This window comes from Periplaneta americana, chromosome 15, assembly GCF_040183065.1.
Source record: "Periplaneta americana isolate PAMFEO1 chromosome 15, P.americana_PAMFEO1_priV1, whole genome shotgun sequence".
Lineage (NCBI taxonomy): Eukaryota > Metazoa > Arthropoda > Insecta > Blattodea > Blattidae > Periplaneta > Periplaneta americana.
In genome coordinates this window covers 10,691,839-10,707,188 of record NC_091131.1, presented here as the reverse complement: position 1 = coordinate 10,707,188, position 15,350 = coordinate 10,691,839, and the positions used below count along the sequence as shown (strand labels likewise).

General features: G+C 39.6%; 1 protein-coding gene across 1 annotated transcript in view; it reads right to left on the bottom strand.

The window, feature by feature from the left end:
* Positions 1 to 271: 271 nt before the first annotated feature.
* Sos (Son of sevenless) overlaps positions 272 to 15,350 on the bottom strand; it is a 106,214-nt gene continuing 91,135 nt past the window's right edge. Inside the window, exons 20-24 of the mRNA XM_069846660.1 lie at positions 10,768 to 10,884; positions 6,313 to 6,565; positions 4,773 to 5,056; positions 2,934 to 3,294; positions 272 to 594 (exon numbers count right to left, since the gene is read on the bottom strand). Coding sequence (XP_069702761.1) covers positions 401 to 594; positions 2,934 to 3,294; positions 4,773 to 5,056; positions 6,313 to 6,565; positions 10,768 to 10,884 — 1,209 coding nt within the window. The 3' untranslated portion in view covers positions 272 to 400. The remainder of the gene's footprint in view (positions 595 to 2,933; positions 3,295 to 4,772; positions 5,057 to 6,312; positions 6,566 to 10,767; positions 10,885 to 15,350) is intronic.

Here is a 15,350-nt window from a genome sequence, read left to right as displayed (position 1 = left end):
AATATTTTTCTCTATTTACTTAAGACACAATTAACTCACCACCCTAATCAATAGTAGTAATAGTTAAACTATTACAAAATATGTAATGCTTTATATCTGAAACGCCAATGCAGTTTAGATACGCCAAATCTGTTCTTTCACGCCCAACTACAATACCTCGCACTACTTCAGAACTGTCCTGATTGTCCGAACTAACAGCCTCATCACAACATATTAAACAGGTACCATAAGCCTAAAGAACTAAGATATGGGCCAGCTAATGTTAACATGTTCAAAACAATATGGTATAACTTTCTCCCAGACTTTTTAACGAAGTGGTGGCAGAGAGAGAGATAAGAGTCTATTCTGCAACACACAGGAACAGTCATTCAGGAGGACTTCCGCTGAGCAGCTGGGTTTACTAGCTCTGACTGCTGTTGAATTGGAACATGGCGGGGTGTGGGGGGGCGTGAGAGTGCGCGGTCGCAGGGGGTGGCAAAGGTTTACTACTCACGTAGGGTTTTGGCGGAAGTTTAGGTGTTGTGTTACTATGGTGATGCACCGAGAAGGGATCTCGATGATTGCATAAGCCAGTCTTGTGTCCGCCACATGACACTGAAAACAAATGAGTTACACTTTGATTAGCTAGCTGCAATGGAAACCATGATGCAGGCCAACTGATTCTGTTTATGTCCACTCAGCACCACATGACCACCACTAATTTTGGAGACAATCAGGATTTTCATGAACACGTGCACAATAATGAAGGCGTGCTTGGAAGCGAGCTGTATTCGACATGAGTGCACATTAGTATCCACAACCATGTGTTTAACTCTAAAATCATTTCGGTCACTTTTTTTTTTCTGGACCACTTACCAGTTGTCTGAACTGCAATAAAAGTTTTGGGCAAATCGTAAAACAGCGAACGCTAAGCTCCGCCCAAGACCCCTTTCCACTTTTCCCCTACAAGCTCACCACACACTCTAGCGGGAAAGAGTGGAAATAGGGGTTTAGGGTGGGGTGACATCTAGTGGAGGAGAGTGGAACAAAAAGAGTGAATGCGGCATCTACGAAGCAAAAGTGGAACTTCGTCCTGTTTCCCTCTCCAGCCTCTCTTTCTCTCTTCTTTGCTTCATGTCTCTCTCTTTTTTTTTTTTTCTTATGACTTAGCAGAGGGTAGTATTCGATCTGTTGATCTTCCTAACGAAATGCATGCACGCTTTAGACCTCTCGGCTACCGAGACGAGTTGGTGGTAGAAGGGAAAATGAATCTATTTATGTTCAAGGGAACTGCCGTAACGTATTGCAGAAATGCAATGTGTGTTGTTGGATATGTCTTAGTACGTATATGGTTGTTGTCTAATCCACATTAATTCGGTTGTAGAGCTGAGACGAGATGTTATGGCACCAACCTGCGCTAAGTTTTAAATTGCCGGCCGATAGGGTAGAGGAGTGGGGGTTGTTTGGGTTACGGTTCTCAAGCTCAGAGCAGCAGGCATATCCGTTTCATCTCTTTCTAAAAACATTCGTCTTACCTTAGTATCACATTTTCCTACTCAAGAGTCCAAAGGTACCTAATGGAATTACGTCTGCTATTCCATCTTTATATTCTTATTCTCCGTCCGAATCAGACGACTGATCTGTGCTGGAATCAGATGTCCCTAAGTTTATGGAAATGTTCTCCAAAATACTGTCCATCACGTGCTCACTTTCAATGTAATTGTTCTCTACTTTCTTCACATAATCATACGCTGATATCCATTCTTGGAAGAAGCGATTGCAGAGTCGGTCTCTGCTTATGCGTAGCATAGAAATTATAGATGAGTCTTCTTAGGACTTCATCAAAACTGTCTACAGCTGCAACAATCTTCTTCTTCGGCTGTGTTTTTCCGGACTGGAGAAAGAATCTGCTGTTCCTACCTCAATATTATTCCCTTTTTCCTGATTCTTGCCAAGGTTCGCTTTGAAATACCAGTGGCGGCCAGTACTCTTGCACACATGCCTTTCAATGGAATTGGTATTTCATTTACAGCCTCTTCTGACATGAATTTCCATACATTGTATGCTATTTCATGTCCTTGACTATGAACTACTCTATGATTTCACACCTTAGACAATGCCATAATGAGGGAGCTCAGAAGGACAATGTTTTCAGTATTAGCAATAGCGGTAGTAGCAGAATGATCTGAACACTCGGAATGCTAGTAACCAACTAACCCAACACCCCTCCAGTTGAGTGTGAGGGCGAGTCCAAGCAAACGAACTAAAATGCGTTCCTCGCGCTGGTGCCATAACTTCTCGTCCTGGCTCTATTGTGTTGTGTTGTAAAATATGAAATACGTGCAAGGCGGTAGGCAGTGATCCACCAAAGCGGGGCAGATAGTGTAGAGAGAGAGAGAGAGAGAGAGAGAGAGAGAGAGAGAGAGAGAGAGAGCAGGCGAGCGAGGTGCTGAGCGGCTAGGGTGGGGATAACTTCCCCTGCTGGCATTCGCTGTTTTACGATTTGTCCAAAGTTTTGAAAAATCAGTTGGAGCAACTTTTATTTTATTACAATTCCCTCTTATAGGAATAGTCCAAATACCTAGCAACAATTTATTGTGGACTAACAAACATACGTTTATATTCAGGTCATTTCCAAGCCACTTTTTTGACAGTTCTTGTCTACACCTTTCAAATCACATATCATAATCCAAGTGAGTAGTTTAATATCAAAGACAGACATCTGTCGTCTCAGTAGTTTTGATCTAGAGGCAATTTTTTGTTTCACAGTGTTCTTTGTAATATTTAACACAATTTATTTTATAAATCTAGTGTTAGAGTTTGCATGTGGTTTCACTATAACTGGAAAGAGCATGAAAAATTGTATACAAATCCACAGCTATCTAAATTTCGATTTGAGGTCAGATGTCCGCCTTTGATATTAAGCTACTCAAGTTTACTGTTATATTTCTTACCTGAGGAATTGGGATAGCAAGATGAAGAAGGTGTCATAATGGGCCCATTGACAGACATGTGCCTTCTTGTCGGGATAGGCTGTGTTGCACAAATGCTGCCACTAGCACAACAAGTCGGTATCAGTGTCTGTGAGGACTGTGATGAGATGAGATGCATGTCCAGAGCGGAGTTGCGTCTCTGAAGAGGAGTTATCGCAGCACTATTCATAGTAGCATTGAGATCACCACGTGAGTGTGAAGGCAGGGTGCGGGGCATAGTCCCAGCCACGAGGGGAAAGCCTCCCACGTCTCTACGAGGAGGTAGTGGGGGAGGAGACAGGTCCCGTGGAGGAAGCATGGGGGCATCAGGGGCTTGGCGAACCTGCAAGAAAGTGTTTTAACTGTAAGAAGTTTGCACAGCAAGTTCAACCTATAGATATGAACAGATTTATTAACAAAATTGAAAATTGACGAATTTTATGATAAATTTTTTTTACAGAATTTGACTTTCCAATTTAGACTACAATTGACATTTTTGCATATTTCTATAGTTGTTCTCGAACTCTCATGAGTTGCCAGTCCCTAGACTATATCCCATTAATAGGGATATCCTTAACTAGCACCAACAGATAGCACGCGTGTACTTTGAGGGATGCGCTTTGCGTGTGCATTTGTTTTCTGGTATATAAACATTGAGGATTTACGTAGTGTATTAGTACATTAAATACTCTTAAAAAGAAGTAAAAAATGCCAAATTTCTGTTGTGTTCCTAAATGTAAAAACCAGGAAACCCTTTTGTCTTCATTCAGGTCCCGAAATATTCTGAATATATGCTTTAAACCATAAAAATTCAACTAATTAAATTGCGCCTCGAAACAAAAATAACTACTTCCAGTAAGGAATTGCAGACTACAATTTCATTTTGGAAGAGGGAAAAGAAAAATTAATAAAATCATATGCAACCTCGACAGCAAGCTATGTTAGCTTAGATTATATTCAGTACTTCTAGGAGTCTCCGAAGTTTACGCCTGCAGTAAACTCTCGATTAACTGGGATGTTTATTATCCAGGACGATCCATAGTGAAATCCATTTCGTGAATAAAGTTTTAATGTGCTGTAGACTAATTATTAAAACCATGTTTTAACTTAAAATTTTCAAAATCGTCCTACATAATATTCAAAACTGCACGTCCTTAACCTATAAAACACAGGAATAATCGTGATACTATTGCGATCATATTATATCATCTTATCAAACATGCATTTGATCTTTCTGCAACTAGAGAAAAAAAAACACGAGGATTTCAATCTTGATAGTCACTTCTCCATAAAAAACACATCGGTGGCTGCATATCCTGTTTTTAGCATACGGTACTTACAATACTAATGATTAAAGAGGTAATACTCACCTTCGACAGAGTTCCTATTTTATTTATTTATTTTTTTATTCGTGCACCTTGTTTTCAAAGTTCTCGTTTAGCTTAATGAACATTCAATTTACTCGTATCTATATTCTGCACACTGCAGATTTCCCCATCAATCTCTTAAGGGGAATCGCTCAGTATTATGCAAGTTTATGTTATTATTTATTTTAAATTAAATTATGAGGTAAGGAAATACTGAATTATATTAAATTATACTAGGTTATACAAAATAATTATAAATATAATTTTGACATGCACAGAAAACCAACAAGTGGGAGAATGTACTCAACTGTAGCATATGACATAATATGGCCCTACAATATGTTGTGCCACATGTAATGCTCCTGCCATCTAACGGCAAAACTTTGCATAAGATATCCCTATTACTATAGCTTTACTTCTAGTGTCAGTTTAAAGTTATTCAATATCAGCTTACCTGTTGTGGGGGGTTGCTATCCCCTAGTGAGGGCTCCCTTGGGCGACGGGGTGGAAGTGGAGGAGGGGGACGGGGATTATGTGGTGGGCCAGGCGGGGGAGGCATGGATGTGGCCACGGGGGGAGGACAAGGAGACGGCGAGGAAGAGCCTATCAAACTGCCACTGGCTGCCTGCTGTGAAGGGAGTGTAGGAGACGTTGCAGGGGAGTTGGCAGCGGAATTTGGCACCAAATTTGTTGCCAAGCCGGATGGTTGCATGGGGCCAGGCGACTGATTTCCAGAAGCTGCAAATAAGAGGATTAAATATAAGAATCATGTGGAAATGATGGTACAAACACAAGAGGGAACGATTCTTTTGGCTACTGACCTCCACTTCTCAAACAAAGAAATTCTTTTTAAATTATGGTTTATTTAACGATGTTCGCAACTGTAGAGGTTATATCAGCGTCTCCGGTGTGCCGAAATTTTGTCCCCCAGTAGTTCTTTTACATGCCAGTAAATCTACTAACATGTACTAACATGTACTGTTCCTTATACACCTCTATGTCAGATGCCATTTTGGTAGACTGCCCTGTTGCAACTATCTGTAGCAACAGATTCAACCGTGAAGATTCAACCTTTCCTACACCACTAACATCCGGCTCAGATATTAGAGGTCAACACAAAAAAATAGAATTCACTATTTGTTGTTGTTTTCTAATGCCAGGCATTTGACAATAAAGTCATTTGACCTCTTGCACTCCAATATTTTTCAAAGATATTGTCATGGTTAGCCACTGATGCACAGATTTATTAAATGATAAGTTGTAGCCGATTTAAGTGAACACCACTATTTTTGGAACAACCCTCGTAGGTATGCCTTTTGAATAATAATAATAATAATAATAATAATAATAATAATAATAATAATAATAATAATAATAATCTGTGGCGCTACAGCCCGTGAAGGGCCTAGATCGACCAGCCGGCTGCTGGCTTCACGACAACATGCCGAAGCAGAGGTGGACGATCATCCAACCAGAATGGAGGTATCGTGTGGTTAGCACGATGATCCCCCCAGCCGTTATAGCTGGCATTCGCAACCAGATTTCACTACCTATCGCAGCTCCCCAAGTGCATCACGATGCTGGGTGGGCACCGGTCCCATACACTGGCCGAAATTTCGTGAGAAAATTTCTTCCCCCATGAGGATTCGAAACAGCGCGCATTCCGTAACACGAGTCCTAGGCGGGATGCCTTAGACCATAGTGCGGGACGCCTTTTGAATAACTGCTAAAAAAAATAAAATAAACTTGCAAATGTAACATCATTCACAATAATGTTAAAAGAACCGAAATGTTGCAAAAGGTGTAAAACATATTATGAGAAAGGTTGTCATACTCATTTTTCTTTCATAGTTGTCATAATTTCTACACGTTTTCTTATGATTTAAACTGTTACAGTAATGTAACTGCTATGTTCACACACTCAAAATCCCACTTAAGAATAAAATCGTGTAACTCTGTATACCATTCCAACACCATTTTCAGAAGTTACTAACCTGCGGGACCAAGAAGAATTTGTGCGAAGATACTATAGTCCGAGGAAGACCCCTGGTACGGAGGTGTATGAGGCGCAGATACCGTGTGTGGCGTTCTCGGAGTTTCCTCTCCATCTTCTGGCAACCGAACAGATGCTGGAAACAAATGACGCTCACCCATTGATGGAAGAGGACCTGGAGGATGGTTGCGGCCAGGCAGATTGCGTGGCTTTATGCCTGGCGACTTGAGGTTAATTTCCGGCCACTTACGAGGCTGTAAAAAACAGATGAAATCTAGTAATACCTGTATATGGGATGTGTCTAAAGGAAAAATGTACTACTACTGTCAATACAATTTGAATCCATGAAGTTTCATGCCACTGTCTGCTACCAATGAGAAAGTCCCAGGAAAAAATTTGCCTTCAGGCATGTAAAAAAGAATTAAGGGTGAGAGCATATTACATGCAGCGGCGAATTTTCAGGGGAGGTAAGGGAGGCCTAGCCTCCCCTAATATTTTACCAGAACACAATATGGCAGTAATAATTTCAGCTGAATTAAGATCACAGACAAGTTACAGTAAATGACGAACATTTTTCCTTTTATATTAATTTTACTATTCACTGCAACTACGATGTAAGTTACGAAAAGTCGACCACATTCAGTTGGCGATGCCCGCTCGCTATAATGTAGATAGTACAAATAATTCGTACTGAAAAATAACAGATAGCGCTGTAACCTGTATAGTCCAGAGTCCGTATAGTCGACATCTGGCAGCCTGCAGTGTCTATGCGAGAGCGGAAGAGAGGAGTCCGCTACAAGACGCTACTCCCCGGTAACCATGACAACAGCAGTTCAACCAATAAGATAGCTGGTAAGAGGAGTGTATAAACTTGACTAGAACGCGCGAAGGGAGCCAATTTGGAGACGTCCTACCCACCGCTGACAACTGTACTGCTTATAGTTACGGGCGGTTTCGGCTGTATTGGGAAGCTCTCTCTCTTTCTCTCTTCTGGTTTTAGAAAATTGAGTGACGTGTTGTTAGTTTTCTCTTGTTTGCGGGTGTTCTTGTCATTTTATTCTTTTGTGTTACGAGATGTATTTACTTATACATTATTTTAAATATATCGAGAGTTTAGAAACAAATGCAGATTTGTCTCTAGCTTCTTGTAGTAGCAGTTATTCAGTATGTTGTGACCTATTTGATCGGTTTGTGAAGAAAGAGGAATGTCCAGTTAATTTGCTGTAAAATTAGACTATGTAATAGTAGTGAGCAAGTCCCGGATTCTTAGGTTCGAATCAATTTTGTTGCTATCTCGTTACTCTCGAAATATTGTTTTTCTTGTTCGTTTTATGTACCAAAGAGTAACATTCTTAAATGTAATATGACCTAAAAAGACCTAATTCGTAAGTTAGGACTTAAAGTGTCCCAAAGAGTGGCAATCTTTACCAAGCTGTTGTAATACATTAACAGTATGTTGTTTATTTTTTTCCCCCCGTAAAATCATATAAATTCCTAAACATAAGATTTAAAATCCTAAAACATAAATAGGAAAACCTAATTTTAATTTCTTAAAATCTGTAAATTCTGCACTTGGTAATGAGGTATGTCACAGGGCCTTATATTTTTATATTCACATCATTCACGTCTTGGCCTCCTCAACTTTCAAACCCACCGTCCGCTACTGATTAGATGATATTATGAATATACAGGGTTACTACAAAAGAAAGAGACACTTTCAATGTTTTATAAATACAAAACTATTAAAGTTATCAGGAATCACTTTGCACTGTTTTATAAAGTAATTTTTCTAATTTACTTTGGAAACTCCCAAATGTTCAATATCTGCTCCTTGTGTCACACGGCACACATCAAGGAGACAGTCCAGTTCATCCCAAACCTGGTGTAACATACCTGGATCAACGCTAGTGACAGCAATCATGATGCATAGTTTCAACTCATCTTTCATTAAAGCAATAACAATTATGTATGCAGATGACACTACTTTATGTTCTTCCTCTGCTCTAAATCGATTACATGCTCTCAACAACGACACTCTATCACATATAGCTTTATGGTTTGAATCTAATGGTTTCTTGCTTAATCAAGAAAAAACTATCAACATAACTTTCAGCATAATTATCTAATAAATAAGGACAACAGACTCAACCACACAAAATTTCTAGGACTTTGTATAGACTCCAGTTTAACATGGGATAAGCACATCGAATACATATGCACAAAGCTATCAAGAGTTTTATATTTGTTAAAGAAATTAACGACTTCCGTCTCTCAAAATTATTTAAGATGTGCCTACTTTTCTTTCTTTCAGTCGATAATACGATATGCCCTAATTTTCTGGGGAAATGGAACCAAAATTGGAAGCATGTTGATTTTACAAAAGACAACCATTAGAATTTTATGTAAATCAAACTATCTGGAACATTGTCGGCCACTTTTCAGACAATCACGGATTTTAACAATAATAAATTTGTATATATATGATCTAGTACTTTACACTCGACAAAATATCGACAATTACTCATTAGTGGCCAATATACATGATCATGAAATTAGAAATTGTGAACAAATTAATATTCCATATTGTAGATTACACAAGAGCAACAAAAACTTTTTAATTATGGGGATGAAATTATATAATAAGCTCCCAAGTCAATATTATAAATTACCAATCAATAGCTTCAAAACTAGATTTTACAATTGGTTATTAAATAATCCTTTTTATTCTGTTGCCGAGTTTTTCAACACAAATTTGTATGAAATTGCATTTTAATAAATATGCTTAATTGCAATTTAGTTAGTTTTCTTTAATCTAAAAGTTTCAAATTATTTCACGTTTTCATTGTATTATTTAAATTTTACTGTTTCTTTTATTAGTGTTTTTTTTAAATGTATTTATATGTTTTTCAACATATTCTTACGAAGCCTAAAACTGTATGTCTAATGGCCAAATAAATTGAATTGAATTGAATTGAATTGAATCTAAATCACTAGGGGAAGTAAACATTGTGTTTCACAAATCACCAAAGAGAAAGTCGCACGGTGTGAGATTGAAGCTCCTTGGTGGCCACTCTGCGAGAGCGCGGTTGTCATCTGTTGCACAGCTAACCCAGTGCTGTGAAAGAGTTTCGTCCAGACAATTTATAACACTCTGGTGCCAGTCCTCCTGCTGGACGAAGGAGTTACCCCCTTCCCTATGCAGTTGAGGCAGTCCCCAACCTAACACCGCAAAATGCATGTTGATATTACAGATGACCATCTTAGCTATTATGCTTGCAACAGCCCAACAATCAACACAGCAGTACCAATAGTGTCTTATCAAAACTTCTACAGTTCCTCAACCTAACAGTGCAAAATGTATATCGATATCACAAATAGTTTTTGTTCTATACAACAATGATAATGTCGATTTCTTTTATACTAATCCTGTACTTCTAGACATTCTAAATGCATCCAAATCTAGCTCTCATGTGAAGCTGATTTGAATAACTGAAAGATTGTTCCGAGGCTGGGTATCGAATCCAGGACCTTTGGCTGAGCTCGCTGGTCCGGAACAATTTTTTCCCTTGAAATTATTCAAATTAGCTTCACAGGAAGCTATACCTGAAAGCCAGATTTGCATAATATACATCACTGTTCGTTAACAGAAAACCACAATTCAAGTCACACAGAGTTTGTGTGCACTCAATGTTGAGTTCTGACGTCTTGTCAGCCTGCTTGAGGTATGTGGATATAAAGGGGAAAAATTGAGCCGGTGTCTAGTACGTTCCTGGGTAGTTCAGTCAGTAGAGCATCGACATGCTCAGCCAAAGATCATGGGTTTGATACCAGCCCCGGAACAATTTGTCCCTTGCAATTATTCATTCTAAATGCATATTCAACTCTGATGAATAACGATTACTCATAAATATATTATCATCATCAAGGGTTGACATTTGGGAAGATAACGCCATGGACAGTAGCACAGAATTCACATGCTTTCTCCGTAATGTCTAAGTGATTGATTGATTGATCGATAAATTTAAAATACATTTTGGATAAAAAATGAAATGAAATTATGCCAGTGAAGTGGAAAGTCTGTGCAAGTGAAATTATAAATGTACATATCATAATAATACTTAAATCACTTTCAAAAGTATACTGTTCTCAAATGCACACTCACTAGCAATGACACAGTTCTTGATGATGTTTAGAACAATAGTATAACAATATGCTGCAATTTATAACCTTTCTGACTTTTGCACCACTAACAATGATTGTAGAGAGGTTCTTCCAAAGCCTATTCAAAAGCATAACCCCCTGCAAGGATTTTCTCATTGTCTACATGTAGTATACATGAGTTCATAACATTAACATACTTAAACCCACTATTTTCATTCAATATCTTTCGAGAAATTCCAACTCTGTTTAAAGATTAATAAGTTCTACAGTTACAGTTGTAATAAATGTTACTTACAAATCTTGGGGGCTGCCGGCAACCCCGAGGTTCCACTTCTAGTGATTTGTTGTATAAGTAATTACTAATGTCTGTGTCCTTCATACCCTCGAAGGGAGCAAGTGTTTCTAGGAAGTGCTGAAACAACATATTACACGTGAGATTAAAAATGGCAATGGGATTGTACTGGTGTGATGTAAACAAAAAACACATCATCTAGTGCTAAAGTTACATTCATTTTCTCAACATAGCCAATTTAGGCCTAATCTGTTAACATTATATTATAAATCTTCTAGCCAATTCGATTTCATTATCGAGCACAAATATTATATACAGTTTTTACTCGATATTATTGTCTTTCTCTGCAATATATCTCAAATATTTAATTTTCCTTAGTAAAATAGTCCCCATTTCATAACTAGCCACTACGTTTGAGGGATTCCAAGAAACTCCTAAATATTTCTTTACAAAATTTTATTGTGAGCTCAAAGAGTGGTCTTAGGAATCTTATCTGTGTGCTTTCTAGTTTTTGAGCATCTACTTCTGTAAAATTCAAACTTTGCCACCATATCAGTATTGTTTGTTTTAAAATGATGGCACGTAATCTCAATCTTTGTGTTGTTTTTTTTCCAAAGTTATGTTTAGTTATTCTCTCTTCCTCTGGTAAATGAGATGTTTCAAACAAAACACTGATTTATACGATGGTCACTTCATAAGTTATGGCAACTGTGTTATATCAGCTGATAAAAATTAAATTGTTTTATTTAACAATGGTCGCAACTGCAGAGGTTATATCAGCATCACCAGTGTGCCAGAATTTTGTCCCGCAGGAGTTCTTTTACATGCCAGTAAATCTACTGATATGAGCCTGTCGCATTTAAACACACTTAAATGCTATCGACCTGGGCCGGGATCGAACCCGCAACCTGGAGCACAGAAAGCCAGCGCTATACCAACTACGCTACTGAGGCCAACTCAGCTGATAAAAGTGCAGCAATGGAAATGCACTATATGCGTTTGAAGGTCACTGGAATGTGCTTCGCAATGCTAGCACCAAAAGGGGCCCGGGGAGAAGGCTATAAGAAGATGCATAAATACACAAAAGGAAATAAAGTGCATTACACACAGCTAACACCCTTCAAAATAGTCTCCCCAAGGCTTCCACATCTTTGCCAATGAAGGGGAATGTGTGTGATTCATCAATGTGTACCATCTGTCGTCGAAATGCTGTTAAGATGTCCTCCTTATTTGCAAAATTCTTCCTACGCAGTGGCTTCCTCAGTTGCGCAATGAGGTCATAGTCGCATGGACTGAGTAGGGAGGAAGTTCTAAGATCTCCCACTCCCACCTCTGACATGAGCTACAGTGTGGGCTTTAGTGTTATCATGAAGGACTATGGCATTGTCCAACAGTGGTGGAGTTAGTTAGTTGGTTATTTTACGACGCTTTATCAACATCTCAGGTTATTTAGCGTCTGAATGAGATCAAGGTGATAATGCTGGTGAAATGAGTCCGAGGTCCAGCACCGAAAGTTACACAGCATTTGTTCATATTGGGTTGAGGGAAAACCCCGGAAAAAACCTCAACCAGGCAACTTGCCCCGACAGGGAATCGGACCGAACAGTGCTGGATGTTTCCTCTGAATTGTATAACGCAGACAGTACAGCAGAAATGATCTGTGGCACTTAGCATTGACAGTGCAGCCCTCATGAATGGTATAACACTCCAGAATATCTTGACTGTCATATGCCAAAAGATCAGAAACTTGTGTCTTCGTGGTGAAGCAGTATGACGCCATTCATTTGACTGACACTTCAATTCAAATTTCTATGCTCATGCCCAAGTTCCATCACTTGCAAGAATTCAATTTAGCATGTACAGTAGCGTGCAAATTAATCCGAACACGACATATTTTTACATTTTCTGTCATTGTTGGCCTCACAGCTGCTCATACCGCTTTAATTGACATCTGTAGTACGTGTAATTCCATTGTTCAAGGTCTGTCATTATTTTTTTTTATAATATGTGACATTTTGCCTGTCGTTTTGTACTTAAAAGCATTTCAGTTGTGTTGAAGACTTAATACTGCAATCCTGTGTACATTCTGTCGTCTTCACAAATGGATACAACTCCACGAAAACGGTCTAAAATTATAACATTAGCAGAGCATTCTTTTATGACACAGAGGCAAATTGCTGCAGAATGTCACATCGGTTTGGCTACTGTTAATTCGATCATAAAACGATACAGGGAGACTGGATCCATCACACCCCAGAAAAAAGGAAACTGTGGCTGGAAAAGGAAGATTTCACCTGCAGATGATCGTTTAATTGTCAGGAAAAGTAAATTAAATCCTAGACTAACTGCTGTCGACTTAACCCGCGAGTTAATGGCTACCACTGGGGCGAATATTCACGTCACAACAGTGCGGCGTAGGCTTTTGGAAGCTGGACGAAGGGCTCGTAAGCCTATTAAGAAACAACTGCTAACCCCTGTTATGTGCAAAAAACGCTTAATGTGGGCAAAATTACATCAACACTGGACAGTGAATGACTGGAAGAATGTACTTTTTTCCGATGAGTCTCATTTCGAGGTCCATGGCCACTGTGTTTCTTACGTATGGAAAGGATCTGAAAAAGTAACAGCAGCTCATCTCCAACAAGCACCCAAATACCCCCCTAAAGTAATGTTTAGGTGTTGTTTTACACATGAAGGGCCTGGAGCATTAATACCTATCAAGGGAATGATGAATTCTGACAAATATATTCACTTATTGGAAACCAGAATCGTACCCCAGATGCAAAAATCATTTCCGGATGGCAGAGGTGTGTTCCAACAAGATCTGGCACCATGCCATACGTCTCGAAAAACTACAGAATTCTTCAATGAGAAGAATATTCAGGTACTCCCCTGGCCAGGCAACTCACCCGACATCAAACCCATTGAGAACTTGTGGTCAATTTGCAAAAGAAGAATGCAAAAAATGGATTGTTCTACAAAGGAGATGATGATTTCTGCCCTCATTGGTGTATGGTTTCGCGATGAAGAAATGAAGAATATTTGTGGGAAATTAGTGGAATCCATGCCAAATTGTCTCAGAGCTGTTATTAGGAACAAGGAAGGCCACATAGATTACTGAGGTATGTCTTAGATACTTTTTTTTATCCCGTTTGAGTGTTTTTGCATAAGTAATTACGTTGTTCGGATTAATTTGCACGCTACTGTACTTTCTTTCACAATTCATCGCTCCAGATGGATACGGCATGTCCACTTCTACAACTCCCCACTTTGCACACACCTTGCGCTTCTGCAAGTCCTGTTGTATTTATTTTATTTTTATTTTAGTTGGTTATTTAACGACGCTGTATCAACTACTAGGTTATTTAGCGTCGATGAGATTGGTGATAGCGAGATGATATTTGGCGAGATGAGGCCGAGGATTCGCCATAGATTACCTTGCATTCACATTACGGTTGGGGAAAACCTCGGAAAAAACCCAACCAGGTAATCAGCCCAAGCGGGGATCGAACCCGCGCCCGAACGCAACTTCAGACCGGCAGGCAAGCGCCTTAACCGACTGAGCCACGCCGGTGGCTGTCCTGTTGTAAAATGCACAGAAATACCCAGATGTGTGGCTAATTCCTGCACAGTCCAATGCCTGTCTTCTGTTAAACACTGTTCGATAATGGCCACTTGCACCACTGTGTGAGCGGATACGAGACATCCACTGTGCGGCAGGTCAACAGTTGCTACGCATTCACATTTGAAGGCCTCCACCTTACGTGCAACACTTCAATAGGGCAACAGCTTCTCGCAGCTCTGCATAACACGAGCATTTCTGCCACGAAAGTAACTACAAATAATTTTACCTCAATCAATCAATCTTCTTAATGTATCCAGCTGTTTGCTGACAACATATAGTCCACTGTAGTCTATTCAGTTGTTGTTTTTCATGAGAAATGAGGGGTATTTTGATCGGTGTTCATTATAGATGCTGTTGCTAGTAGCCAGAGGTGGGGTGTAGTCAATATATTATGACAGAGCTGGGATACGATCTCACGACCGGCAGAAGGATTACAAGGTCGGCGCGCGCATCTGCTTCCTGTGGCATGTGCTGTGGTGTAGAAAGGAGGGGGGGAGGAGAGAGAGTGACCGCGGCAGAGAGGGGGGATATCCAGATTATTCGAGAATGCCATCCTGGCATCCGTGGAAATCTTCTAGGCATCTGTCGATTGTTCGGGAGATCGTACTCTCCAAAAACTATGGTTTGGTTATAAAAAGAGACGCGAGTGAAGAGTAGTAGTGTTGTTATAGTCAGTGAACAGCAAGCCAGCCAGTCTTGTGTAGCAGTGAAGCCGGAAGTCCTGAGTTTGAGTGCAGTGGACCGCAGTTGGGGGACCTGAGTTCGAAGTTCAGTGGATTGTCTCTGAAGGTCTGGGATTCGAGATACTGTGAACTCGAGTGACTGAGCTAGAAGAGCTTACTAGCCAAGGCAAACGAACTGAGAACTGACAGTTCTGATTTGTAAATAGTGCTTTGTGAACATTAGTTAAAATTAACAGTTCATTGTTGTTCTCAATAATCCAAGTAAATTGTCATTGTCG